Source organism: Callorhinus ursinus, unplaced genomic scaffold, assembly GCF_003265705.2.
Source record: "Callorhinus ursinus isolate GAN/ISIS: 27379988/994484 unplaced genomic scaffold, GSC_fseal_2.0 scaffold12, whole genome shotgun sequence".
In the NCBI taxonomy this organism is placed as follows: Eukaryota; Metazoa; Chordata; class Mammalia; order Carnivora; family Otariidae; genus Callorhinus; species Callorhinus ursinus.
This window is the reverse complement of record NW_027397074.1, coordinates 41145613-41173534: the sequence shown is the minus strand read 5'-3', so window position 1 is coordinate 41173534 and position 27922 is coordinate 41145613. Positions and strand designations below refer to the sequence as shown.

The 27922-nt window shown below is 37.6% G+C and overlaps 1 protein-coding gene and 1 long non-coding RNA gene across 5 annotated transcripts in view; one reads left to right on the top strand and one right to left on the bottom strand.

Annotated features, from left to right (window-relative positions):
• The window catches only part of SPMIP4 (sperm microtubule inner protein 4), a 35909-nt gene extending 8973 nt beyond the window's left edge, over positions 1-26936 (top strand). Inside the window, exons 3-10 of one of the 2 annotated variants that reach the window (XM_025873047.2) lie at positions 1359-1535; positions 8453-8524; positions 10562-10591; positions 13632-13813; positions 15093-15181; positions 22607-22781; positions 23061-23152; positions 25886-26936. In XM_025873047.2, coding sequence (XP_025728832.1) covers positions 1359-1535; positions 8453-8524; positions 10562-10591; positions 13632-13813; positions 15093-15181; positions 22607-22781; positions 23061-23152; positions 25886-26707 — 1639 coding nt within the window. In that variant the 3' untranslated portion in view covers positions 26708-26936. The remainder of the gene's footprint in view (positions 1-1358; positions 1536-8452; positions 8525-10561; positions 10592-13631; positions 13814-15092; positions 15182-22606; positions 22782-23060; positions 23153-25885) is intronic. The other variant, XM_073898988.1, reaches the window with a different exon arrangement.
• The window catches only part of LOC112824998 (uncharacterized), a 55085-nt gene that overhangs the window by 16130 nt on the left and 11033 nt on the right, over positions 1-27922 (bottom strand). For all 3 annotated transcript variants that reach the window (XR_012380251.1, XR_012380252.1, XR_003208583.2), the window contains exon 2: positions 5753-5905. This is a non-coding gene — a long non-coding RNA (uncharacterized lncRNA). The remainder of the gene's footprint in view (positions 1-5752; positions 5906-27922) is intronic.

Below are 27922 nucleotides of genomic sequence, written 5' to 3'. Positions count from 1 at the left end.
GGACTACAACTGTAAACATAATAATAATAATAATCTGTTATTATTTAACAGATTAAGAATTTAACTCAAGAATTTAACCATGTTCTGTCAGCAATCTGGTGATGCCTTTCATATCTGTGTACTGACTTCCTTGTCTAGAGTTTTAAATTACTTTGATGGCAAAAAGTAGGTTTTTAGTGGTAAGAATACCACTTTAAATAGTTTAGCATTGTTCCAAAGGTACTGACTCTTTTGTGGATTCAGTGTAGTTATAATACTACAGTGCAGTGATTCTCAATATTTTTCAAAGATGAGGATCTCTTTGTTTTCCTGTTCATTTTCAAGTTTTTATCTCCCACATATGTGTCATGATTCATTGATTGAAATTGTAAAAAGCCATAATGACCAGAAGCTTTTATGAATTTGATAATGCTTTACAATGAAGTTTCATTTAAGTATGTAATGCCCACATGTATTTGAAAATCGGTAGTGTGGTATTCGTAAGATGTTTTTATTTATTTGGTCTACAGATCATTCTTAGTGAGCTTGTGATTCTGCTGACCCTTGAAATAAAGTTGGCTCCCCCTGTGTCCTACTGCCCCATTATCTGGGCATATCATTATTACTTTCACCTCTTAGGGTTCTCATGAAGATTCAGTGAAATACCATATATTAGGTGCATGATACAGTGCTTGGCATTTAAGTGATCTCCATCTTGCTTTCCCTTTCCTGTGTTACCATCAGCCACTTTTGAATATGGAAACGTTCTGGGGTCTTCTGGGTAGTTTGGTACCAATGGGACAGAGTTTAGGGCAGTGAATAGGGGCAGGAAGGCCGCATCTCTGAGAGGGCAGGTGAGAAGGCATGAAATATCACCTAGAGCAACAGTATCTCTCATAATCTACCCAGCAGGGAGAATTCCGTGTTTTAAAAATGCAACCCAAAAATAATTGTGAAGCTATAGGAACTTTGGTTGTTCGTCTTAGTCTGTTCAGGCTGCTGTAACAAAACAGCATAGATTGGGTGGCTTCTTATAAACAACATTTCCTTCTCACAGTTCTGGAGGCTTGAAGTCCAGGATCCTGCTGCCAGCATAGTCACATTCTGGTGAAAGCCTTCCTCCTGGTTCAGAGCTGGCACCTTCCTGCTGTATCCTCACATGGTGGAAGGGGCTAGCAAGTTCTCTGGGGTCTCTGTTACAAGAGCATTAGTCCCATTCATGAGGGCTCCATTCGACCTAGTCACTGAGTAAAGGCCCCACTTTCTTACACCATCACATCGGGCATTAGGATTTCAACATCTGAATTCTGGGGACAAAAACATTCTGACCATAGCATTCCATGTTGAAATGATTTTCAAAAGTCTCTCTTTTTTCATAGGTATCAGGAATTAAGGGAGTCGCTCCAACAATGTAGACATCGATGGGGTGCTGATAGGGAATATGGTGGGATAATGCCCATTTCACTCCCTGAGGAACACAGGCAAAAATGTGAACCTCCTCATGTCATGGGCAAAGGACATCAGCATTATGGATTTGGTGGAGAAACCTGGCCAAGGTAAGTAAACTTTCTGCCCTTCACACAGAGGTCTTCATTTTTCATTTTTCTTTATTGTTATTATGAGTCCTTTGTTAACTTAAATCTACCTCCAAACTTACATTTTACTGTTTATGGAAAAGACACAGATGGAAAAACCAACTATATAATTTCTAATTGTGAAATCAGAAAAAAAAAATCTGTGTTTATGGATGTCTTTGCTATCCTTAGAGATGTTTAAGTATTGTGGTCAGAAATTTTGATTAATTCCCTTACTAATCACATTTTATCTAAAACCAAATGGGAATATTCCTGAGAGACATTAACTTAAAAATGTTTTTTCTTGAGCAAATAGCTGGCTTAATTTGTACAGATGTTGTTGATTTATGGAACTTTTGATTTCTAATTTGTTCATCAATCTGTACTCATTAGAATCTACTGGGCACCATTTTCAAGTATTAAAATATTGAAGTAATCATTTATAACTTTTAAAGTCACTCTTTCAGCAACTTTATTCAAAATACATTAAAACTGAAGAGAAAGCAAAAAATCTGAGCAGCAAATTAAATGTCACATTATTTACTAAAAATATGAAACTTTAAAAAAAACTGCAAAATTTACTCAAAGTACAAACCTTCACACAGAGCCTACCTACCTACTCCTGCTTTATCTAATAATCCTGCTTACCTAGTTTATAACAATGTAGCTAAAGCAGTTTAAAAAAATAAATTAGGAAAGACAAGCTGTAAGTAGAAAGAGAAACAGCCACATTAATGACATGTGGCAGCCAACCTTAATGAAGCCTCAGTGAAGCAATAAAAAGCAGGCAAACGAAAAGGTCTGTCAGTCCAACTGGAAAGATGCAAATATCAACACATTATAGATAGCAAGGACCTCAAGATCATTCATTCATCCAACACATTTTTTTAAGTCCCCACTCTCATGGAACTTACTTTATAATATAATATAATATAGGTAGCTTTACAATATCTTTGTAAAGAAACTACTGTTATCCTGGTTTTACAATACACGGAGACCTGGAAGATTCAGTGCCTTTCCCTGGATCAGACAACTATGAAGTTCTGGAACAAGGACTAGAGTCCATGTTTCTTTGAGTCCAAAGCCCAAGCAAATTCTTTTCATCTGTCTATTCCATTCACCATTTACTCCAGCTATTCATTTATTCAGTAATCTGAGTACAGCAAGCTTGTTCTAGATGCTAGAGGTATAGCTCCTCATGGAGTTTACATGTATTGTCCTCAAAATTTATGTATTAAAAAAATACACAACATTCTAAAAGGATCAGAATTGTACTCACAGAATCCCAAAGTGCAAAAAGAGAGCCAAAGATGAGTTTCTTAAGGGAAATCCAGTTTGAAATGAGAGGTTTGTGTTTGCTGCCTCACTGAATGCAGCCCTGGGTGGGCCACCAGGAGATGAAGTACTTGTTCCAATAAGAACGCCCATCATCCCGGGCTCAGAAATGCAGGTTCCTGTGTTCCGTTCTCCTCACATCTTTTTACGTCAAATGTTACCATTTCGGCATATTTAACTCTTAAAAATATATTTAGGACACAGTCCTATTTTCTGATACAATGCACATCCCTTGCCAAACAACTACAGAATAGGTTTTACTTGTTTCCTAGTAGGGAGTAACTTCTGTCACAGTATTTTTCTTTTTCCCAAAAAGGGCCTTTTATTTTTTTTTAAAGATTTTGTTTATTTATTCATGAGAGACAGAGAGAGAGAGAGAGAAGCAGAGGGAGAAGCAGGCTCCCAAGAAGCAGGGAGCCCGATGCGGGACTCGATCCCAGGACCCCGGGATCATGACCTGAGCCGAAGGCAGTCGCTTAACCAACTGAGCCACCCAGGCACCCTACATCATTAGTTTTTGATGTAGTGTTCCATGATTCATTGTTTGTGCATAACACCCAGTGCTCCACGCAGAACGTGCCCTCCTTAATACCCATCACCAGGCTAACCCATCCCCCACCCCCTCCCCTCTAGAATCCTCAGTTTGTTTCTCAGAGTCCATCGTCTCTCATGGTTCGTCTCCCCCTCCGATTTACTCCCCTTCATTCTTCCTCTCCTGCTATCTTCTTCTTCTTTTTTTTTCTTAACATATATTGCATTATTTGTTTCAGAAGTACAGATCTGTGATTCAACAGTCTTGCACAATTCACAGCGCTCTCCATAGCACATACCCTCCCCAATGTCTATCACCCAGCCACCCCATCCCTCCCACCCCCCACCACTCCAGCAACACTCAGTTTGTTTCCTGAGATTAAGAATTCCTCATATCAGTGAGGTCATATGATCCATGTCTTTCTCTGACTGACTTATTTCACTCAGCATAACACCCTCCAGTTCCATCCACGTCGTTGCAAATGGCAAGATCTCATTCCTTTTGATGGCTGCATAATATTCCATTGTGTATATATACCACAGCTTCTTTATCCATTCATCTGTCGATGGACATCATGAAGCCTCTATTTTAAAACAGCAAGATCTCAAGAGAGATGAAGTTGTGCATAATGTGTACTCTTCCGGAATACTGTGATGACTTGAGGGAATAAGCAGAAACCCAAGGGTATGGCTACATCCCCAACGGAAAGGAATGAGCCTTACAGAGGACATTTAACAGGATCTTAGACCATAGTGCCCAAGATGCTTGTATCCTATCTGACACAATCTCAGCACTTACTCTCTGCCACCTCCATCCCATCAGGCTAAAGACGTATGGAGACAATAATATTCAGTCATCAAGCTTATAGCACAGAAAGGCAAACTGATTTCAGATGATGGAATCAAGAATTCACTCACACTGTGTCATAGCAAATAGCTGGGTTTAAACAGAGCTGTCCAATTAAACACAGGTAATACGAGAACATATGGTAAGGCAATTTTGTAAACGAGGAAGAAAAAAGAAAAAATATGATATATATGTTATATATGTATAACATATATATTACATATGTACATTTATATATTTTTTAATATATAAAACACATGAAGAAACTAGTCTGAGAAGAAACACAGCCCAGGAAACAAAAGTAGATTCTCTAAAGGACAAAATAAGTACGTGATTCAAATAAAAAAAAAAAAACAAGATGATTAAATGGTAGAACATTATAAAAGGGGAGATCACAGGGCTAAGGGGAAAAATGAGAAAAACAACTACACAAAAGAACTCACAAATCTAGTCCAAAAAGAAGCAGCAAGAAACAGAATAGATGTGACTGAAAATTGATAAGGCAGAGGGGAAAGATAAGGATATTAAAGCAATAAAAATAAAAAGCTATGCTATTAAGAACAAGCATAATTACTTATCATAAGGAAAACTGATGTCCCAAATGTAGATCATCTAACAAGAAAAACAACAAATAATAAGTAAATCCAGCAGAAATAGGTACTCAGAGATACACAAGAAAAGTCCCTTGAAATCAATAACTGAGGGGCGCCTGGGTGGCTCAGCTGGTTAAGCAACTGCCTTCGGCTCAGGTCATGATCCTGGAGTCCCAGGATCGAGTCCCGCATCGGGCTCCCTGCTCAGCAGGGAGTCTGCTTCTCCCTCTGACCCTCCCCCCTCTCGTGCTCATGCTCTCTCTCTCTGTCTCTCTCTCAAATAACTAAATAAAATCTTTAAAAAAAGAAAAAATAAATTAAGAACTGGTTCTGAAAATCAAAAGGATATACCATCCAATGGAAAAAACGGAAGTGGAGCTACTGACATTGAGATACAACCTGGTTACATTATTTTATTCATAAAGGAAGAAGCCTGTGTGCTCAAGGCTACTCACATTCAAATCAAAGTCTAGTACAGATATGGATGAGTGGCAGAACTTAGGGCACACATTTGTACCCTGGTTGCTCAAGAGGCTGGGAAGTAGATTTTCTGGATTCTTCCTAGGCAAATGGGATCTTCAAAATGTGGAAAACTAACAAAATGTAGAGAGGGTGTTATAAAGATGTTAGTCATCTGTGCCAGCCAGCTGACTGCCATGCTAAATAGCAGCAGCCACAACAATAATATGCTTTTCTGTTCAACATGGGGCCCATGGACCAGCAGCATCAAGGAAATGGCGAATGCAAATCTTGGATCCCACCCCAGATTGACTGAGCGAGAATCCGCATTTTAAGAAAATCCCTCGGGTAATTCTAACATGTAGCAAAGTTTGAGAACTGCTGCCAGTGTAAGAAAATGCAAGACTTTTTCATACAAATGAAAATGCACTCACCTCCCCAAGAGGGGAAATCCAGAGTCTCATCAGTTCCTGCATCCAGCTCCAAGTCCAAGATCCCTGGGTGATGTTCTCCTCTCTAGTTCAGTCATAATCTTGTCCTGACAGTCCACAGCTATGCACTTAATGAAGCGAACCATCACCAACACCCTATATAGAGTAATAATGAAATAAGGGAAAAGGGTGAATGAAAAAATAAAACTAGTTAATACATATAAATATAATAAATATGTTACATGTTACATGTTATATTATAATTATATATTATAGTATATAAAAGCATACTATATATAACATAGTTATATATATATATATATATTAATATAGTTATATACATACATCCAAGTTTCCTTGCCCTCAGCCAGCACCTGAGCTGGTAGGAGTTCATTACCTGGTGGAATGCCCCCAATTTTCTTCCTGAGAGATCTAGCAATTAGTGGTTCTGCCTGTGGGAGGCCGTTCCAGTATGCCATTAACTTTATGCCACTAGAAGCAATACCAGGAGGTGTCTAAAAGATTCTTTAGATTCTAGAAATACTCCTTTTCCCCATCATTGCATAACAGCAATCCTCTTACCCTTGACATTCAGGATCAATCATCCCAATCTACTTGGTATAATCCCTCCTTGCCTGTTTCCCCCAATCATAAGGAGCCCCAATTACCACATCATCAGTTCAGCTTCCAATTCAATGGGACCGTTGTGTTTCCCGATGAAGAATTTCTCCCTTGACCTAAAACCAGCAAAACTCAAGGTGGCTAGGAAGGAAGTAAAATTTCTCTCAAGTGTAATAGTAAGTATAACAGTGAGAGGTACCACTCCCACTTTCACCCTTCATTTCTTAGACCATCCATTCTGGCTATGGGAGAAACCATTTATTGGTCACCAGTTCAGAGCATGTGCCATACTCCTGGGGACAAGCTTCAGCCACAAATGAATCTTCACTAGGCTGGTCTACATTCTGTAAATAGGATAAGACCAGTGAGTCCTTTAAATTCAATCAGTGCCTTATTTCTTTGGTGGTAAACTGAGTTCCTTAGTCAAAAGTATTATTTTTTAAGATGGCATGCAATGAAGAAGGTATTCAGAAGTCCACTGGTGATGTACTGACAGAAGTATAGTGAGAAGGAAAAGGAAATGTCTCCTTTGGTATGTCTCCTTTCCCACATTTTGTTACACAATTACATAATTATATATGTACCCATTGAAAATATATGTATTATATTGTTTATGTGTGGAATCACTGGATATATAGTAGTAGGCAACTTGGTTTTTTTTTTCTCTCTATAATCTAGAGACTGTAAACACGGATCTATTTTATTTTATTTTATTTTATTTTATTTTATTTTATTCATTTGAGAGAGAGCGCAAGAGAGAGAGAAAGCACAAGCAGAGGGAGGAGGGGCAGAGAGAGAGAGAGGAACAAGCATGCTCCCCACTGAGCAGGGAGCCCGACACGGGGCTCGATACCAGGACCCTGGGATCATGACCTGAGCCAAAGGCAGATGCTTTACCAACTGATTCACCCAGGTGCCCCAACACAGATCTATTTAATTCTTTTTAATTTCTCTTTGTGTTCCACAATATCGATGCATCATAGACTATTTAGCCATTTTCATATTGTTTCCTCTTCTTCTTGGCATTAACTATATGTAACAAATATTCTTGTACAGGCCTCCTTGAGTTCATGCAAAATGTTTCTCTAGGGAAAATCCTTAGTGAAAGTTATGGGTCACAATATATGAATATTTTCAATTTTAGAAATATAGCCCAAATGCTTTATATTCTCGTGGTGGTAAGTAAAAGTATCCATTTCCCTCATACTCTTGGACAACTATGTTATATTATCAAACCATAATTTTTGCCCATCTAATATGTATAAAGGTTACCTTCGTTATCAGAATGCATTTCTCTGGTTGAGTACTTATGTTTGGTTTCTTATGTATGGTCATTTACATTCCCTTTTCTGTCTTATTCTTTGCCCATTTTTATTGTCTTTTTAGGTATGGATTCTTATTATGTTCTAGATATTAATCCTTTACATATCTTTATTACAAAAATTTCTTCCAAACTTTATCTGAGCTTTTTTATTCCATCTTATCTTCAAAAGTTTTTCTTCTGATGTTATCAAATTCCTTTTGGATTTGGATTTTAAAAGAAAAATCTAATTTAAAATGTTTTCCCCACATGGGGCGCCTGGGTGGCTCAGTCGGTTAAGCATTGGACTCTTGATTTCAGCTCAGGTTATGATCTCAGGGTTGTGAGATTGAGCCTGCATTGGACTCTGCCCTGGACATGCAGCCTGCTTAACATTCTCTCTCCTTCTCCCCATCACCTCCCCTCTTTCTCCCTTAAAAAGAAAAAAAAAAAGTTTTCCGCACCACAAAGAAAAAAACATATTCTTGTATATTTTCTTTTAATATTTGTATGTTTTTCCCAATTCTTTAGATTTTTAATCCATCTGAAATTATCTTTATGCATAGTATGAAATAGAAATCTACTCTTTTTCAAATGGCTAGTGAATTTTTCCTGCATTGTTTATTGAAAAGTAAATTCTTTTCCACTGATTTAAAATGCCACCTTTTTTCATATACTGAATTTCCCATATATACATGGTTGTATTAGCCTATTTGTCTTTTACTATCTGATCATCACTATGTTAATTTGAAAAGATGTTCAATTTAATCTTTTCTTTTCAGAAAACTTCCTATTGAACAATTCTATTATTTGACGCAGAATAAAAAAAGTGGCATCTATGGAAATGATTCTTTGTAAGTTTGGGGTTTCTTTTCCTTATATTGGACCAAATAATGTTTTTAAGTGAAAATGAGTTATATAAGAAATAAAAAAGCCCCAAAATGGGATCGTTCAGAAAAAGTGTTTTTTTTTAACAGAGATCATTAATAATAGAAGCCAAGACCAAAGAAACAGAAATAAAATAAACCAAAACCCACTAAGACTTTGTGGCATTTAACAAGAAAAAAAATACAAAATATGGAATAGTAATGTTTGAAAGAATTCACACAAGTCATCTGGGTCCATTCCTCTGCTTTTGACCTAACTATCTAATAAGAATCTGTTAAATTTCTTTAAAGATTCATAGGAAATGCCCCAGCGCCCTCAGCAAAATTTTTCATCAGGAGCTTATGAGGACAGAGGTTAATTATGACAATCTACAAATAATTTGTAATAAAATTACTCCCTAAGTCTCCTTTTTGGATAAGGAATACTTTTTAATTTATCCTTTGCTTAGAGGAAGTATTTTCCAGTATATGAAATTATTTTTTCCTCTTTTAAATAGTTTGGTATATATATTACAAAAGCATACTTTTTAATTTTCAGATAAAAATAAAACACTGACAATCCTAAAGTAACAATGAAAATATCACTTCTTTAACTATTAGAACCGTTAGGAAAGTTTACAGGAAGGAAGTTAATATGGAGTTCAGCCACAAGAGGGAGCCAAAAAGACATGAATTTTGTGGTTGCTAGGCTCTGTTGATTCCTTTGGGATCAGTAAACTTTGAAAAGTAAATGTAGAATGCAGCAGTAAAATAATGGACTGGTTCAAATCAAGGAACTAGTGTCTGAGCATTTTTAATTTTTATTCAACCTTTCAAACTTTTAATTTTTAAAAAAGCTTTCCTTTAAATTTTTTTTTCCATTTTGAATCAGAATGCATTTTAGGTATACACTTGTCAATATCATAGCTAAATTTGTCGCATAAGAAAAATTTTAGATGCTGATTTAACCTATTTAATGTTTCATAGCCAACTCAAGACCCCTTGGATTCTTCATATTCATTGCCCCCTCCTTTCCCAACTCAACCACAAATATAACTGTAAGACATGTTTTGGGTCTTTTTTTTTTTTTTTTTTTTAGTTCCAAGCCTACAAACCTGGAGTCCAAATAAAGAAAGATATAAACCTCTTAAAATTAATGTGGATTATGTATTTATAATACACTGTAGACTCAAAAAATTATATAGCTTATGTACCACTTTCTAAATAAACATACAAATATTGAATAGTATATTCCATTTTATGGATCTTTGCTATCAACAGATAACACTGTATTCATTTTTCATGCCCGAAATACTTCAGAAATATCCTCATAGGCTGAAACTAAGTGTTGAATCCAGTAAAAGCAGGTGACAGTCCTTCTCTAGTGTGGACTTTCTTCCTGGGCTTCAGTATTATTTCTTGGCAGGCAGGGCTCAGAGTAATTAGTAAACACACAACTTTCAAATGAACTGATTCAGAAAAGACATGCCTCCAGGAACTTGTTCAGTTTTGTTCTAGCCTTTCTGTCAACTGGGCAATATTTACTATCATGAGAGATCAGCAATCCTGGGCAAAAGGACAAAGCACACAAAGTACACACAGTACTTATATATCTTGTCCACCAGGCCACACTCAGGTCACTTTAGGTCATGTAATTGTACCCATACATGGTGTCAGGCTGCCTCCAAGCACTCTGGCAATTGCCTGATTATGAGGGTGAATGTCAATAAGAAGCAGAACCATATTATCATTAGAAGCAGTCAGTCCTGCACCTGCACTGCAAGTAGGAAATGCAAAATGAGTGCCGAGTGGGACTGAAGTCAGATGGATCAAAAGAACTGAGACATAAGGATATCATATCTCTCTGGTCAATATTCAGTGTTCCAGAAAGTCAATCAACAATATTAAAGACACTGTAGTTTGAAAATGGGATACATCATTATTCTTAAGCAAATTTCCAATAGGAATGTATGCTTTAAAAAGTTCTTAATATAAATTAGGATTTATTTCCTGTTTTTATTCTAGGATGCCCAAACCACCTAATTCAACAGTAGGGTAAGTATATACTTACATTTTCCTTCCCTGTTACAATCAAGAAAAAAATATTGGCAATCCATATGTCTCAGACAGTGTGAGGATAAATGTGCCTTTTCATGAAAGATTTTTTTTTTTAACAAGTGGGAGAAGAGGCTGGTATTATATACCCTGCTAACCTTTTTTTAATAAACTTTTTAATTTAGTACAGTTTAAATTTACAGAATTATTTGAAAAATAGTACAGAAGTTCCTACAGACCTCATACCCAGTTTCCCTATTAACAACATCTTATATTAGTATGGTATATTTGTCACAATTCATGAGCCAATATTGTTGCATTGCTATTAACTAAAATCCTACTTTAGTCAGTTTTTTTTAACAAAAATAACCTTTATAATATATACAAGTTATTGAATGAAATCTCGTATTATAGACTAAAGACACACAGAGTCCATAGCTTGCAGGTCTTAAAGTATGTTTTGCTAAATCATTACCAGATATAACTCAATACTATTAACTAAGAAATAGTTTCTAGAATCTTAGGGGAAAGAATTTCTGCCTTAATCCCAAATGATCAGAAATTAATCAGGGCCTCTCCCTGCCTTCCTAACTTCTACCTTTTATCCCTTCTTCACAAAGCCAAAACCCTGGCTACAGACAAAACCAGAAGGACCCAATAACGATGTATACACATTTTGCAAATTGACTTTCTATCAAGAGGACTAATCCCCAGGAAAAAAAAATGGCTTATGAAATTTTTGTGGTTCTTTTTTTGTAATTTAACATGATCTTGGTCTTTAGAATTAATTAAGAAGTCAATCTCTACTTTCTGGTCATGGCTTTGTGATGAGAACAAGATACAATGAAAACCAAGGTAATGGCCTTTGTCAGGAAGTCCTTACCAACATCAGATTAGTAGAAAATGGGGCCACCCTGCCCTGGCCTCTGAGAGCATGCTAGCATTTATTTAACTTGTTGAATGATCCTCTGATAAAGATTAGAAATAAAGCAGTTAGCACAAGGCCTGGCACATAAATGCTTTATTGTTGTTTTTGTAGTAGTTATTGATGGGAGTTAAAAATATTTCAAGGCAATGTCCTCTGAGTACAATTCCTATTCATACAGTAGTTACGATGTCTCAGGACCTCCCACATTACCCAGAGATATTCTGTAGGGACAGTGTACAAATGTGACCATTTTGTGAAATATTCATACCACATTTCCTTAAACTTCATCAAGTCTGTGGGAAATGGTACTGGAAGTTTAAAAATTAATCCCTCATTGATTCCCGATTCCCCATTCCCACTAATTCTTCCATCTTTGGTCAACCTGACACATACTGGGAAAAAAATCCAAGAGAATCAGGATGAATCTTCTTCCCAGATAAGTTAATTAGCACATATTGAGACAATGATTACACTCCATTTACTCAGCCATTCTTTCCAGTACGTTTTGTTACTAAATGCTTCTGACTGTTGGACAATATTTGAACCCCAGCATTTCTCATTTCATTCTTCACTGTCCCTGGGGTCTCTTATCTTTCGTGCCCAGGTCCCCTGCTTCCTGACCACTCCACCTGCAGTCCCCCAAGGCTGTGAATGTCTAAGAACTTCCCCTGGAACATGGGCTTTTTACTAGACCTCAGTGAACTCCATCCTTTCCTTAGACTGGATGCTCTCTCCACGAGCAAAAATGTGTTCATTCCTGTTTTATTCACACAAATAGTTTGCTCAAACAATAAATGATCACTTATTTTCAAGCTGATATGTAAGGGGAAGTGAATTTGAGAGGGATAGTTAACTAGAGAACCCACCAAATCAGACAATGAAAATATTTATTTAGAATAAATGGTAATCATTGTGTCTTCTATAAAATGAAGTACAGCCAGCATTGCTTCACGAAAAGCAGTTACTAGGCTAGTGTTTTTATGACTACGAGGGACATGAGTTAGTTAGAACTGAGGAATGAAAGTCTTGATTCTATGTTCTCATGTCATCACAGAGTTGACAACCTTGTGCCTTGTACCAAGCCATGTAGTAGCTGATGTGGTGCTTTTTAAGCAAAGTAAATAAAACAGAAAAGTGCTTAGTGATTCACAATAAAATGATGCTACACCCAAGGCAAAAATGTGCTCAACTGAGAGAATTTGTGACAAGGGCAAGAAAACCAAATCACTTTCCACAAAAACAGAAAGAACTAGCTGGCCTCATAAATGACTTTTGCTTGGAGTCAACTTTCTCTCTTACAAATCAAACTTAACTTCTTGTGGTATCTAGGAGAGACCAGAAACTTGTTAAAATCTTATACTGCTAGGTATTTCAGAGGCCCATCGAGGTGCCAAGACTGCTGAATTCAGTACAGCTTTGCATCAGTGAGCCAAGTAAGCAAGCATTAGGGACCCAGATCTGAGCCAGCTATCACAATTTTTTTAAACCTCTGCTATTTCTTTTAAGAACTCTGCTAGCTTTTCAAATCATAGGAAAATTTTATCCCTGTGGGTTACTTGTTTCTTTTCCCATCAGTATACTAGTTTTTTTTATTTCTAAACAGTACTGTGTACTCTAAACAGGCAGTATATTTTTGTTGACTGACTGCTTAAAAGAACCAGACGGCCTGGATTGAAAGTTCAATGCAAGATGGTGAGAGATCACTTCGCATACTGAATGCCCAAAATGATCCCATAAAATAAAGTACTGGGATCCTCTTAAAACAAGAGGCAGGAATTGAAAGCAACTAGAAATTCTTCTTATAGCATTCTAAAAACTACAAATTTCATGTATCTTCTGCATTAGTTGTGAAAGTTATTCCCTGATAAAGAATTCAGTATGATTTATTTTAAAAATTAATTTGTCTAGCAAAATTAAGAAAATCTCATGTTTAATGGAATATATTCCACCAGAAAGCTAAATCCATGAGTCTAGGGACTTTGGCTCACCGTCATATCCTCAGGGATTAGAACAGTACCTGCTACAAAGAAGGATCCCAATAAATAACCGATGATTAATTTTTTTCAATTGCACTTCTTTCTATTCTATTTTGTTTGCTCAACTAAATCTCAGAGAAATCTGTTGCTCATATCCGATTGAACACCCATACCACACACACATCTCCCGCGGTGCCATGTTCCCGACCTTTACATCACCTAAGGATCTCTACACAGGCATTAAAGCCCGAAGCCAACAGCCATTTCCTCCCACTGTGCCAACGAAGGCTTATGATACAATGATTTTGAAAACAAGAGGTAAAATGTGATTTGATATAAGAATATTGATTCTTCTCATATTTGAATTACCTAGAGAAAAGGTAACTGAAGGTGACAGAACAGGTGCATGGTTGGCAGAGAAAAACACTTGTTGAACAAATTTAGGCTGTGAGGAAGGTAAGACCCAAGAACTGTCCTATAATGCGGTTCCTCTGTACATAAATATTGAGGCCCAAATGTTTGCCATCATCAGTATCAGCTTCAGTACCTTATTAGGAGATAGTAGCATTTTGAGAGACAGAATAGTGGAGTGTTTAAGAGCTATGGAGTCAGACTGCATGGGTAGAATTCTAGCTCTGCCACTTACCATGGACCATACCAAAGTCTCTCTTAGAGGACTTTAGAAAGATGAGTATATTGTAATAACCCTTATAAAAGACCTTTCCAAAAACTACTATTGCATTAGGTTTTCTACTCTTTTTTCACACTTACCTTAACTCTTCTTTAATAGAAATCAATACTATATGGATTAAGAGTGCAGGCCCTAGTACCAAACTGCCTGAGTCTGAATTGCTCCACTTACCAGCTGTGTGCTCTCAGGCAAACTGCTTTTCTTTGTGCCTCAGTTTCATTTGTTAAAGTGGAAGTAATAGTACCTTCCTCATAATAATGTGATGATAGATATAAAATACTTAGTACAGTACTGGCACATGGTAAATGTTCACTAAATGCCAACCTTCACTCTTATTACCCCTGAAGATGGATTTTAATGTGGACCTTACTATAGGACCAGAGGAGGCCATGCTGTGTTTGATAAAGCTTATCAAACTACCACTAATACCTAAGAAGCTAGAGTCTTTAAAATGTTCTCTTTCAATACCTTTTTGGTAAGCAAGTACTAATTCTATGTCTTGATATTTGGTCAGGGAAAGCCCAAATCAGGTGATATAGAAATGTATTTGCTAAGCGTTCAGAAACCAGAAAGAGGATCCAGGAAAACTTAAATTTAAAAGTTACAACTTACCTACAAATCCCTTTCATTAATCAGAGAGGTGCAGTACAGGGCTCTCTCATGCTGCGGGCCGCACCTCGGGTTAGATAGTCTCACTGTGTGTGGCCATGTGCTGCTCATTAAGGGGAGCAAGAATTCAAACACAGCTATTAACAGTAGCTCAAACAGTAGCTTATTAACAGTAGCACCTGCATTGCTCTCTACCTCCTATCATCTAGTTTCTATCCACTGCACCCCCAAAACCCCATTCATAGAAAACTGTTCTTGAATATTCGGGATAACAGCGCTCTTCCTGAAAAATTTCAGGTAATCCTTACAGATATGAACTGCTTGATCTTCCAATGGATTCAAAGAAGAAAGCCTTGATTTGGCCAGGCCAGGATATATATTATGATGTAAGTATCTTTTAAAATGTGTGTTTAAAACAAAGTAAAAAAATGTTTTTACTGTATACATTTATAAAAACCCAAAAGATGGATTCTTTTGTTTTCTATCTGGTTAAAAAACTTGAGATTTTGACCATGATTCACATTTTTTGTTTTCTTAGCTGATTTCACAAACCTTGGGCAGTTATGTAACATTTCCACGATTACACTAAAAGGTTCCCCACTGAAAGAAGGTGGAGGGTTGCGTTTCACTCACTGTGTATCCCCAACTATATTCTTAAAATTAATAGTATATTAAGTAACTCCAAATATACAGAGTAAATGAAAATTTTTCAGAAAGATTTACAATTTATTGTCCCAACCATTGTATTTGTATAGAATCAAAAATAAAACAATGGCCACTGTGCACTGAGCAACTGCTACACACTAAGCACTTTAGATACAGTAGATCACTTAGCCCTTATAATAACTCCAAAAGGTTAGTATCATCATTCTCATTTCTGAGACTCAAGAGAGTCTGTGGCTACCTTATAATCATAGCATTCAAGCTTGTCAGGCTCCAGTCTCTGCTCTTAACCTCTGTACCAGGACTCCACATAGATAGGAAGAAAAATTTTAAATCATGAAGGAAAAGAACCACACATTTGAAAATTGTAACAGCTGACATTCATTGACCAATTAGTTTGTGAGAGGCAGTGGCAAGCGTTTTCCATATATTATCCTCTTGCATCTACGAATCTATGAGGTAGGCAAGAAATAATTATGCAAGGCTAGAAACATATGAATTTTACTTGGGATGACCACTGTGGCAAGCCGGAGTGTGGTCCCTGCAGTGTCACGTGGTCATCTCCAAAGGAAGCAATTTTGTGTTTGTTCTTTGTAAAGTTACACATCAAGAAAAATCCTTAAAGAATCATTTATCTTACTGGACCTTTTTCATTCTTTCAAGCAAAATCTATATCAAAGCAACCCAGAAATATGAGAAGTTATTCTCGAGACCATTCCATCATTACACATTATAGCCGAAGTCTTCAGCTCTGTGGCTCAGTTTCTTCTTTCAATCTCCCTCCCTTCGTCCTGCTCAGGAAAACGCTGGTGTCCCCATATCTCACCCCTTTGCAAAAATCTTGACTAGCTCCCCTTTACCTAAGTGTAAATCCCAAGGTTTTAACTGAGCTCTGAAAACCCTTCAGAGTCTGGCCTTCCTTACTTCCTACAGCCTGGCTCAGCTCACTGGTCCTTGAACAGGTGGACGGCCATGTCCCACTCCCGGAGTGCTCTCCTTTCACGGCCTCTCTGCCTATCTCAAACCGGCTCGTTCCTCAAGCCTCAGCTCAACTCTAATTCTCTGCGCTACAGAGCAGAAAGTGAACCAAATCAGGAGACCTGTGTTCTAGTTATTCCTATATCTGCCATCTGTTCTCTTGGTGATATGAGAGATATTGTTTCTCTTCTCTGAGCTTTGACTAATAAAATGTACCTATAGGATTTCAGTAAAATCTGTCCTATAAACTTCACAGGATATGAGGATATGAAAGATATAAAAGCACTTTGAAAAATAGAAAGTGCTATAATTTATAAGTGTTATTACTCCAATAGAAATTATTTCCCCTCTTCTGACTTTCTATAACACTCACTATAACCAATAACTTTTCACATGTATTTTATATCTCGTCAACTAAATCACAAGCTCTTTAAAAATGGAATATTTTATAATATGTATATTCCCCACAGCACTTTGTACTTAAATATTTTTGACTGATTATCTGACTCTTCTTCCAATGATCAATCTTTCTTAATCTGTTCTAATCTTTTCAACTTTTCAATTATTCTTCTGGTTTATCCCTAATTCTAATCAAGTTTTGCACTTTGCTGGACAAAAAAAATAAAAATAAAATTGATACTGAGCTTGATGGGAGTATCTCATGACTCATCTCCCTCCACCCCACCCCCGCTCAGGATAATACCTATACTTGTCCTCCCCTGCCTTTTACCACTTCACCGGGGGAAGTGGCCAACCTTATCTGTCATGTTCTATTTTTGTTAAAGGAGAATATTTTTATAGTACTTACCTTTCCTATTGCTGGAACAGTGGTTCTCAACCTTGGCTGCATATTAGAATCACCTGGGGTGCTTTTAGAAATCCCAATTCTCAGGCTGTACCCCACCCACATCATAACTGATGACATAATTATAATCATCATTCTCTGAGGGTAGGAGGAGATGGAGGGACACAAATAAGTAGGTCCAAAAATATATCTCCTGGCTACAGAACAGAAAACCCAGAAGCCAGATTTTAGTAGTTTCTATCCAAGCCAATAAGACAACATGTGTAACATTTGGAAAGAGTATAAATTTTAAGGTGGCACAGCTCCTGGCTCTAATATTTATCAATTGTATGGCTCTGAATAATATATTGAACCCATTAATACCTCAAGTTCCTCATAGATAAAACAGCAGTTATAATGCACTCTACCTCATAGGGTTGTCTTGAGAATGAAATGCATGTAAGAGCACTCAGCACCATATTAGCAGACAGAAAGCTTAGAGTTAAGTGTTAGCTTCTGCCAGTGCTATTATTCCAATAATTATAGCACTTTGTCGACCTAGAAGATTAAGAAATGGGTAGGGGTGCCTGGGTGGCTCAGTCATTACGCGTCTGCCTTCGGCTCAGGTCATGATCCCAGGGTCCTGGGATCGAGCCCCGCATCGGGCTCCCTGCTCCGCGGGAAGCCTGCTTCTCCCTCCCCCACTCCCCCTGCTTGTGTTCCCTCTCTCGCTGTGTCTCTCTGTCAAATAAATAAATAAAATCTTTAAAAAAAGAGAGAAAGAAAGAAAGAAATGGGTAGTCTTAGAAAGGGGAATATTCTTTAAAAAAATTTAACCTTTTCAGTTCTGGGCCTTAATTTTAACAGTATTATAACCTCATTTTGCTCCCATCCTTTTACTCAGGCATCGCAAAATTCCAGGTGCCTCTTCCCACCCCGGCCCCAGAGCTGTCCTCCCTTCTTGCCTCTTTGGCCTGGTCCAGTTTTCCCCACCAGGGCCGCTGACCATTGCGCTGCCCTCACCTTAGCCAAGACCTCTCCTCCGAACCACTCTCTTTCCTTGGTGACCTCTTCCCACTGGCCATTTCTAGCCATCACCAAGCCAGTCAGAACATTCCTTTTCCTCTTATAACTGGCAAACAAATAGGTTAAAATATTTGACTCTTCTGGACTGTTTTTGTCATTACTTCCTCAAATGGCCGAAGATTTTTGTTCTATTTCTCAAGAACTCAAGCGTCTGGTCTTAGCTTTTGCAATACAAAAATATTCTTTAGGATAAAATCTACCATGGAATCATCTTTTTTTTTTTTTTGAGATGGGGGAGGGGCAGAGGAAGAGAGGGAGAGAAAATCTTAAGCAGACTCCATGCTCAGCTCAGAATCCAATGCAGGGGCTCAATCTCACGACCCTGAGATCATAACCTGAGCCAAAATCAAGAGTCAGACATTCAACCAACTGAGCCACACAGGCGTCCCTTGTAATCATCTTTTGAGTAAGATGAGATATAATAACCACAGAGGTCAAGTGCCATAAACCTCTCTAACCTTTGCCTATTTGAAATATTTTAACAAACCATTTTCAAAGCCAAACTGAGCCTACTATCCAATTTTCCTTAACTGTAAATATTTGGAAAGACCTTTGGCTTCCCTTGTAAAGAGCATCCACTCATATCACCCTTACAGAGGAGTGTGGTTTCCTTCCTGAACCATCTTGCCACCTTTCTAATCTGAAGTGCCCATGCCCCTCCTAGAGATACATTCCTCATTCCTAGGACAGTTCTGTCTCTCCACCAGAACACCCATAATCCACACTCATCCTCCAGTAACCACAATGGATTTGGCAAGGACACAGGTACGTCCTTCAGGAATGTGTCCCCAAATAACTGGCTGCCCACAGTTCACCTCTCCATCACCACCAGCACGCTAGGCCCCATCCTCCCACCTGCTCATTTCCAGCAACAACCAATGTATCCAGAATGTGAAATAAACTGGTAGGCTCTCTCTTCTCTACCCTGCATGCTTCCCCATTTATGGTCTTGCCCCTCCCCTCCACTTTTCCTCCTCCATCTCAGGCAGCCTTTCCTCCCATTGTGCATGCTCTTCTCCCTTCAACTCTCTCTTCCCAAGTCCTAGCTAGATACCAAAGGAAAATATATCTCTGCCAGTCTCTCATCTCTTATTTACAAACACTCTCTCTATTCATTTCATATGTAAATGAAAAAATTCCTAATCACAACTTCTTATGTAAAAATGATGCTGATAACAAAAGAATTAAGTGAAACATGATCCACTAAGGAACCACCGTACCCAGTATTAAGCTCTCCAAAGGGCAAAGTGGTCTCCAAAATAAACCTGTTCTTGTTCCCCTATTAAGCCTGGTTAAGCACCATCATTCAAGACTAAGAACAAAAAACTATACTTAATTTCTTGGTTTTTTTTAATGTGTTACAATAGTATTAATTTCTGTTATTTTGTGGCAACTAACGGAATTTGGGTGCTTACCACAGGCCCTTAGAAGCTTGCACATAGTTGTGCATGTAACAAGTATTCAGTAAATGTTTATGAAGCAATTTATGAATTACATAAATTTTATGGGCTACTGGGGAATGTAACTACAATTTATATGGCCCTACTCCTCTGAAAATGTATTCCCAATTTAAAACAACTAACATCATTCCTTTGTAGACTGGAGTATCTGCCTAGATACTGACATCTCAGGAACCAGAATCCCTTCCTGCTTTTGTACTTATCTTGCATATATTGACACAAACTTCACCTTGTGAATAGTACATTTAACTAATTAATTCCTATTGAGTGGATGATCACCAGCAGCCCCTCTCTCACTATCCTCTCAGAATACCATTAGCTTATTAACATACTGAAAATTGGTGAGCTCTCTACTCTCAAATATTCCTGACTCTTTAAACTCTTCTCAAGAGGGGGCGCCTGGGTGGCTCAGACATTAAGCGTCTGCCTTCGGCTCAGGTCATGATCCCAGGGTCCTGGGATCGAGCCCCACATCGGGCTCCCTGCTCCGCGGGAAGCCTGCTTCTCCCTCTCCCACTCCCCCTGCTTGTGTTCCCTCTCTCGCTGCGTCTCTCTGTCAAATAAATAAATAAAATCTTTTAAAAAAAAAATAAAAATAATAAACTCTTCTCAAGATACCACAGGTTACAGTAAAATCTCACATCCCCTATTTTCTTCCTCTGCGCCCTTGCCTGCCATTTCAGTAGATCATTGCTGTTATTTAAACTAGATTAAGACACAGGATTAGTCCAGCCCCTTGGAACAATATTTGAAAAAAAGTCCTTATTTCTAAGCTGGCTTTGCAAATCATGATAAAAAGAACAAAGAATAAGCAAGCCACATATTCGTTAAAGGTTTATAGACGTGGTTACTTAATACTTGATAGTCTTCTGTCAAGTGCCTTTTACCATGACTATTCCATACATGGAAAATGGGGATCATTCCAACTTCACAGTGTTGCTATAATCAGCATCACCCTTAGATCCAGGAACTTTAGAAGGTCCCATGCCTTTCTGCCCAGCTCTGGCCTTCCTCTGGCTAGACCCTTCCCTATGGCACAGGATGTTTGTGGGAACAAGAGGCTATATCTATCAAGAGCCCATGCTCCCCAGTCTCCCACCCCAGCCTGATGCTGGACTGCAGAAATCCTTGACAAAATGGCTTTGAACTCAGTTCATGGGGTCTCTTCCTCAGGTCCATCCTCCCAGGGGTTGACACTGCTTCCAAGCTAGTATATACCTCTAGGTCAAAGGGGTGGCCAAGTGATGGCTGTTTGCTGGAAACAGAGATAATAGGTATAACGGAGCTTGAACCTGAGGGCCAGGGTACCCTCATATCCAAGACACTTCATAATTTGGGATGGAATTGGGGGTAGGAAGAAAGTAGTAAGGGATGCTGAGGCCAAGGGCCAGCAACTAGCTCTTTCTGAACTACCATGTCCCAATATGCAATTAGGATAGTCTAAGAAGTCTAAATTTGAACTTGGTCTTCCAAGCTGTCATGAAGGTATTCTGTCAAGGTAGGAGAAAGGAACACACTTTATTTCTTTAACAGCTTATTTGCTTCATTTATAAATTAAACTAGTTAGACTAGTGGAATGTGGGCTCTCACTATACTCTAGCCCCAAAATCTGCAAATGTTAAGGGTGAGCCTGACTGTCAGGACAAGTGCATAGTGTTCAAGAAAGTTAATCCCATACTTTCCACCGCCATCCATACCTCTGCTCTTACTGTTCCTTCGGCTTCCCCAACTCTGCATGTCCTCAAAGGCCTATTTCTGTAATATGACATAACATGGTCTCTTGTCTCCCCCCTTCCTCTCTGATCCCAGCCCTACTTCCCTGTTCAGCTGGAATCAATCTCTTCCTCCCCTGAATTTACAAATAATTCTTTCTTCTTTTTTTTTTAACAAATAATTCTTTCTTAACTTCTTTTATAACAAAGAGTTACTTTCCATCTTATAGTCATTTATGTTCATGCCTTATCTCCCCTCTAGTCAATATTCCTGGATGACTTGTTTCTGAGCCATCCTTGTTCCCTACTACTACCTTGCACATATAGGTACTCAGTAAATATTTATTGAGTGTCATCAACCTGAGAAAAAGTGAATTTCTAAACTGCCAAAAAGCCTGTAATGAAACTCATTCATTCATTTACTTTTATACCTCCTTTTGAAAATACAAAATAAACTCCATAGTAAATAGTTATGTCAACAGAATAAAAACTTTTATTTGAATTTGAGTGACTTAAACTTCATCAGAAATCAATAAAATGGGGGCGCCTGGATGGCTCATTTGGTTAAGGATCAGACTCTTGATTGCGGCTCAAGTCATGATCTCAAGGTCATGACTGAGCAGTGTCGGGCTCTGCCCTGGACGTGGAGTCTGCTTAAGATTCTATCTCTCTCCCTCTCCTCATTCCCTTCTCCCCTTCTCTTTAAAAAAAAAAAAAAGAAAGAAATCCATAAAATATATCAAATGGTGCCACTTCAGGCAAGGAAAGAGAAGTGGGAGGCACAGAACTTTTGTACTTAGCCAAAGGAATACCTCAGAGCCCTTTATGTCTCTAATAAAAGGTTACTGGAGGCAGAGTATTCCCAGGGACATTTCTCCAATGTACATTATCAGACAGCGTCCTTACTAAAGCAAAAAACTTTCAGAAAAGACCTCACCATTCCTTTGGTAAAATATTGTTTAACTCTATATATGGTTACGTTGCAGAATGATAGTAATTAATGAAGAAAAAAATAAGTATCCGACTTCAGCTTGGAATTTCCTTTACCCTCCTTCCTGCTGACATAGTGAATCAGCCCTTATTCTACTAGATAACATTAACGATAATAAACTTATGTTCATGTTCTAGTTTCCTAAATGCGTTGAGAGAAACAAGCCCGTATTCTACCCAAAACCTCCTAAAACCTTCGCTCCTAACACTTCTTTAAATTCCTGGGACCCTATTAGCTCTCTAAAAGAAGCCAACATACAAAGAAATCTTGAGAGGTCCCACTGGATCACTTCATACACTCATGATTTTACAGGTATGAGTCTACTTTAATCCAAGTAAAAAGAACAAAATTAGAATATTTGACAAATGCTGTTACAAGCTTGCATCTTCTAGTGTTTTTCCCTGTTTCTTAATCTAAGTACTAATAGAAGTTAGGGTGGGTGGTAAGAAACTGGGAGGTAAAATTCATTTTCAATTTATTTGTTCTAATCATATTACAAAGGGAAATGGGTAAGTTTTTCTATAAAAGGTCATTTAACTGTCATCCTTCATTTACTCTAACAAAGTAATAAGATGTGATGTTTCCATTAAGGTCTGGGGCCCATGAACCCCCTTGAACTGGATGATTACCATGAAAAGGAGGTAGCAGAGTTAACTGGACAGATAGGATTTGACCCAGAGCCTGTAAGTAATTGCAGTCAACTCTCAGTTACTTAGGGGGAAAGTATCCAGGTGTTAGGCTCCTTCTGGTTTTGCCCACTTTTTCTTTGCTTCATGAGTGGTGGTGACCAAGCTAGCAAAGGGAAAATTTAACTCATCTTAGAAGTTAATTCTGAATTGATTTGAACCGGTTTGAATATCCTTGTCCACTATTTCAAAGAACAGGGCAGGTTTCTTTTCCTATTCACAGTGCTGGTGTTGTTTTTTTAAAACAGATTTTCTACTATGCTACTCTTCTAAAATTTACAAAGGCGTCAGTTTACAAATGTTTACCCTTTAATTTAATGAGATTCTCAATAAATTCTACAAAATCCTTATAGATTTGTATATCTTGTACATTATCACTGCTTTTGAAGAGATAAAGGCTTCTTCCTGATATCCATAATAATTGAGAGTTGGCTGAATTACAATTGAAAGCCAATAAATTCTCTGCAAATATCAATACAGATTTCTTAACTGATTATGTGAAATGGCCTGAAAGAAATGATTAAGACCTTAGTGACAGAAATTATCATCTGTTGGCTTACTTATATACATGAAATAAAATGAAATAATAGTATACATATATGGTGTTTTATTTAGGGTCTAGATTTTATCCTATAAAACTACGAAGTTTTTAAAACAAAATTAGTATTTTCAAAGATATAAATTGTGGAAAGACCCATAAAAAGTGACTGTAAGATATTTCAGTATGAACTCTTTTTAGACTGGACTCATTCATTTTACATTAGCTTCAGTATTTCCCAAGGTAATAAAAAAAATCATGACACCTGAAGTAGTTCCACAGACTGTGCTTTATCATTCATAGAAGGGTTTTTTTCTTTATGTTTCACTTGCAGCAAATATTATCTAATCCTAGAAAACATTATACCTATACTGACATTGTCAAGCATGTTCAGAAGCTGTCCAGACTTCCACAGATTTGACCCCGTAGGGTCCAGCCCCTCAGGAAGCAGCTTTATCATGTTTACAAAAAAATATATGTACAGTAATACAAAGGATGCTTGTCAGGTATATTACGTGCAAAATTATTCTGCAAGCAAATCAACTAAAATTTTATTAATAACAAGATAAAATATGCCTAAAATAGTTAAAGTTTAAAAGTAAGTTTTCGTGAATCTTGCTGGTTTCTAAAACACAAATAATGGACTCTGGAAAGGCATGTTTTAGTGGTAATAGTGTTGAAATATTTTGTTGTAGTAGCATGAAATAAAGACACTAAAAACCGCTTCTTGCATAAAAGGATACTATAAAGTATGATATGATACACCCTAGACTTTATGACAAATTTAACGCAGTATTTTAAAGAGCTGGGGTTTCTTTTTTTCTTCATAGTATCTACTCAAACCTGACTGGCTAAAGGTTATAACAGATTTGTTAATAACAGATGGAAATTCCTCCAACTCTGAGCAAATTAGGATCCAAGAAGACACTCCTCAGTCCGTTTTGTTTCTAAATCCAAACTACAGTTACGATCTCCTCACCATTCTCGTTTATCTTACCTCTGCTATCAATTCTCTCCTCACCACCCATCCATTCTTTAGTTTTTCTTCAACATATTGTCATAAAAATTTTCAAACATATAGAAAGCTGAAATAATTTTGCAATTAACATCCATATATCCACCACCTAGATTCTACCATTAGCATTTTGCTGTACTTCTTTTATCACATAATCTATCCATCTTTCCATCCCTCCAACCATCCATTAATACACTTGCTGTTTTATGCACTTCAGAGTAAATTGCAGAAAACACGATACTTCAGCCTTAAACATTCAGCACGCATATCATTAAACAGAGTTCAATTTGTTGCAGTTTTTCTTTTAAGGCAAAATACACATTCAATGAAATTGCACAAATTTTAAGTATACGTTCAGTGAGTTTTGACAAATGCACACTTTTGTTACCCAACCACCTACAGATATACTGAACATCATCCCAGAAAGTTTCCACATGCCCTTTCCTCATCAACTCCCCCATCTTCCTCCTGTGCCCCAACCACAGACATGTCTATTAATAACCCTTTAAATACACACACTACTTTTGAAGTTGCCAGACATAATTCACAATGTTTGTAAAACATCTCAAAAAGCACAGATATGACTAGCTCCCCACACACCAGTGTTTCTCTAAGCAAAACACATCACTGGCCTCAGCATCATCCAAGATGATTGTTAAAAAAGCAGATTCCTAAGTCTGAACTTCTGAAACACAATCTCAGATGATCCAACTTAGGAATCTCATTTTCTCCCAGCTCCAAAGCTGATTCTGATTCAACCAAGGTTTAAGAACCCTTGGGTTGGGCAATAAGGAAGGCTTTCACTGAGATTTAAATAACTGCACATAACTGTTAACATCATCTGTTGGGGATGGCAGAAGTCTTGCTCCTGAGATTCTTTCAATATCTCTGAAAGTTTGAAAGCAAAGAGTTCCTAGATGGAGGAATTTTTCTACAGCCAAGTAAAAATATCTATCCCCCTTCATTAGCAAAAACCAGTAGATGAGAAAAACATGTGTTTATTAGGGCACAAATGTCAATGTCTATAAATAAATAAATAAACGTTGCAATATGCACTCCTACACCCATCCCATGTTTACTCAGTGAAAATGGGTATGAATTTTGACCTGACATTTGTAGCGATAAACTTAATAATGCCAGATTAACTGATTTTCTCCTTTTTATCCCACCACTACAGCAAGAAAAATTCCATCCTGTCTTAAAACCTCCCAGACCCCTGGAAGGACGAATTGCTCGACTGATTCAGAACCGACGTCCTCTGGAGGCTACTGTCCAGCAAAGACCACCTTCCTGTCCAGATTGTACCCCTAGGGTTTTGTGTACTTTTCATACCTTTGTACCCAGTTCTACAGAAATGATGGCACTTCGTGATAACAAAGTGGCGGGTGTCACCCATAAAAAACAGGAAATTGAAGACAAGATTAAGCACGAACAAAGCTTGCTATCTACCTATGCATCCCCACCTAGTTACTCAACAAAAGAGCTGACTAACATTTGTGACATAAAAACATTTCCGAAAATCACGGATACTAAAAAGATAGAAGATTTGTACTGGAGACAGCTGGCGTTAAAACCCCAACATATACCTTACTGTAACCCGAACCATTACATTCCGTATGAGCGGGTTAAATCTGTCATACGTGACCACTGTACTATGTGTCAAAACTCTGTTAGCCTTAGTAAGCCTAGTATTTTAGAAAGTAAGTCAGACTTGGAAGCTTTTGATTTAGACCATTTTTTAAGTAAGCGAAAAGAACAGATGTCCTTGAACACAGAAAACAACGAGGAAACAAGACCTATTCTGGGTTGGATTCCTAGAGCTGGAGTGGCCAACCCTCAAACTGACCTGCTGGAGCTTAAGAACTCTTTTTCAAAAACTGGTGCACAAAAACATTTCCATAAATCAATTGTAGAAGACCATAAAGACCTCAGGGATAAGGAGTATTCAGGGATGAAACACCAATTCTATGGCCATAATTCCTATTATTTCTATAATTGAGATATTCATCCTTTCCTTCAAAACCCAGCTTCTTGCAAGGAAAGTAAAAATATAACAGAACTTCTTCCATGTTGTTGGATTCTGTTTTCTAGAAGAGCCATGATGATCTTGCTAATGAAGTTTGTTTTCAGGAACTTAAGTCAGGATCTGGTCAGAGGAACCCAGAAAAGGGGATGTTCTTACTTCTTGAGAAGTTTAACAATTTCAATAAATATTAGAATCAGAAAAATTTATAGTCTTTAATCTCATTTTCAAATTATACTCCAAGGAAATTTTCCAAAATCTTGAAAAACAATGTGTATGACAAAGCTTACATCATTATTTTATAAAAATGAGTATTTGAAATTTATATGCCCAATAATTGACAGATGTCTATACAAACTATAGTACCCTAATAAAATAAATATGTGAACAATGTCCCCTCCTGTAAATGTTTGTACAAAATAACACCAAATACAAAAGACAAAACTCAGATGCCTAGTTAACTGAGAGACAGCTCTATAAATTACATTAACTTAATAAGTTATGGGCCTTTTTTATGTAAACATGTGGACAAAATAAATTGGTAGAAAAAAATGAAACCGAAAATGCTTTGCATGCACACAAAGTTGGATGTTTCTTTACATTTAGCCCTCTGATAGAGAAACATAACCATTTCCTTCATGCAGGAAAAACAAATGATTTTATTGTGAAGATCTAACAATGGCTTTAATTAGTAACTGGTAAGTTATAAGTGTGGCAAGAAAGGATGGTATCGTAGTCTGTTTGGGCTGCTAAAACAAAACACCATAAACTAGGTGGCTTACCAACAACACTTACTTCTCACAGTTCTAGAGGGTGGGAAATCCAAGGTCATAGCACTGGCAGATTTGGTGTCAGCTTCCCACTGACGGCCAACATCTCCCACCTCACATGGTGGAAGGGGCAAGGGATCTCTCCGGGCATCTTTTATGAGGGCACTAATCCCATTCATGAGGGATCTACCTTCATGAACTAATCACCTCCCAAAGGTCCTAATAAACTTTAGGGGTTAGGATTTCAACACATGAATTTTAGGAGGGCATAAATATGCACATCATAGCAGATGGCTTGATATCAATTACTCTAAAGCCAAATATTTTTGGAAGTTGTCTACCAAGAGTCTGGCTAACCCTCAAATGCAAGTCAACTCATTTAATGAGCCAAGAGGCACATTTTAGACATAGTTTATCATGG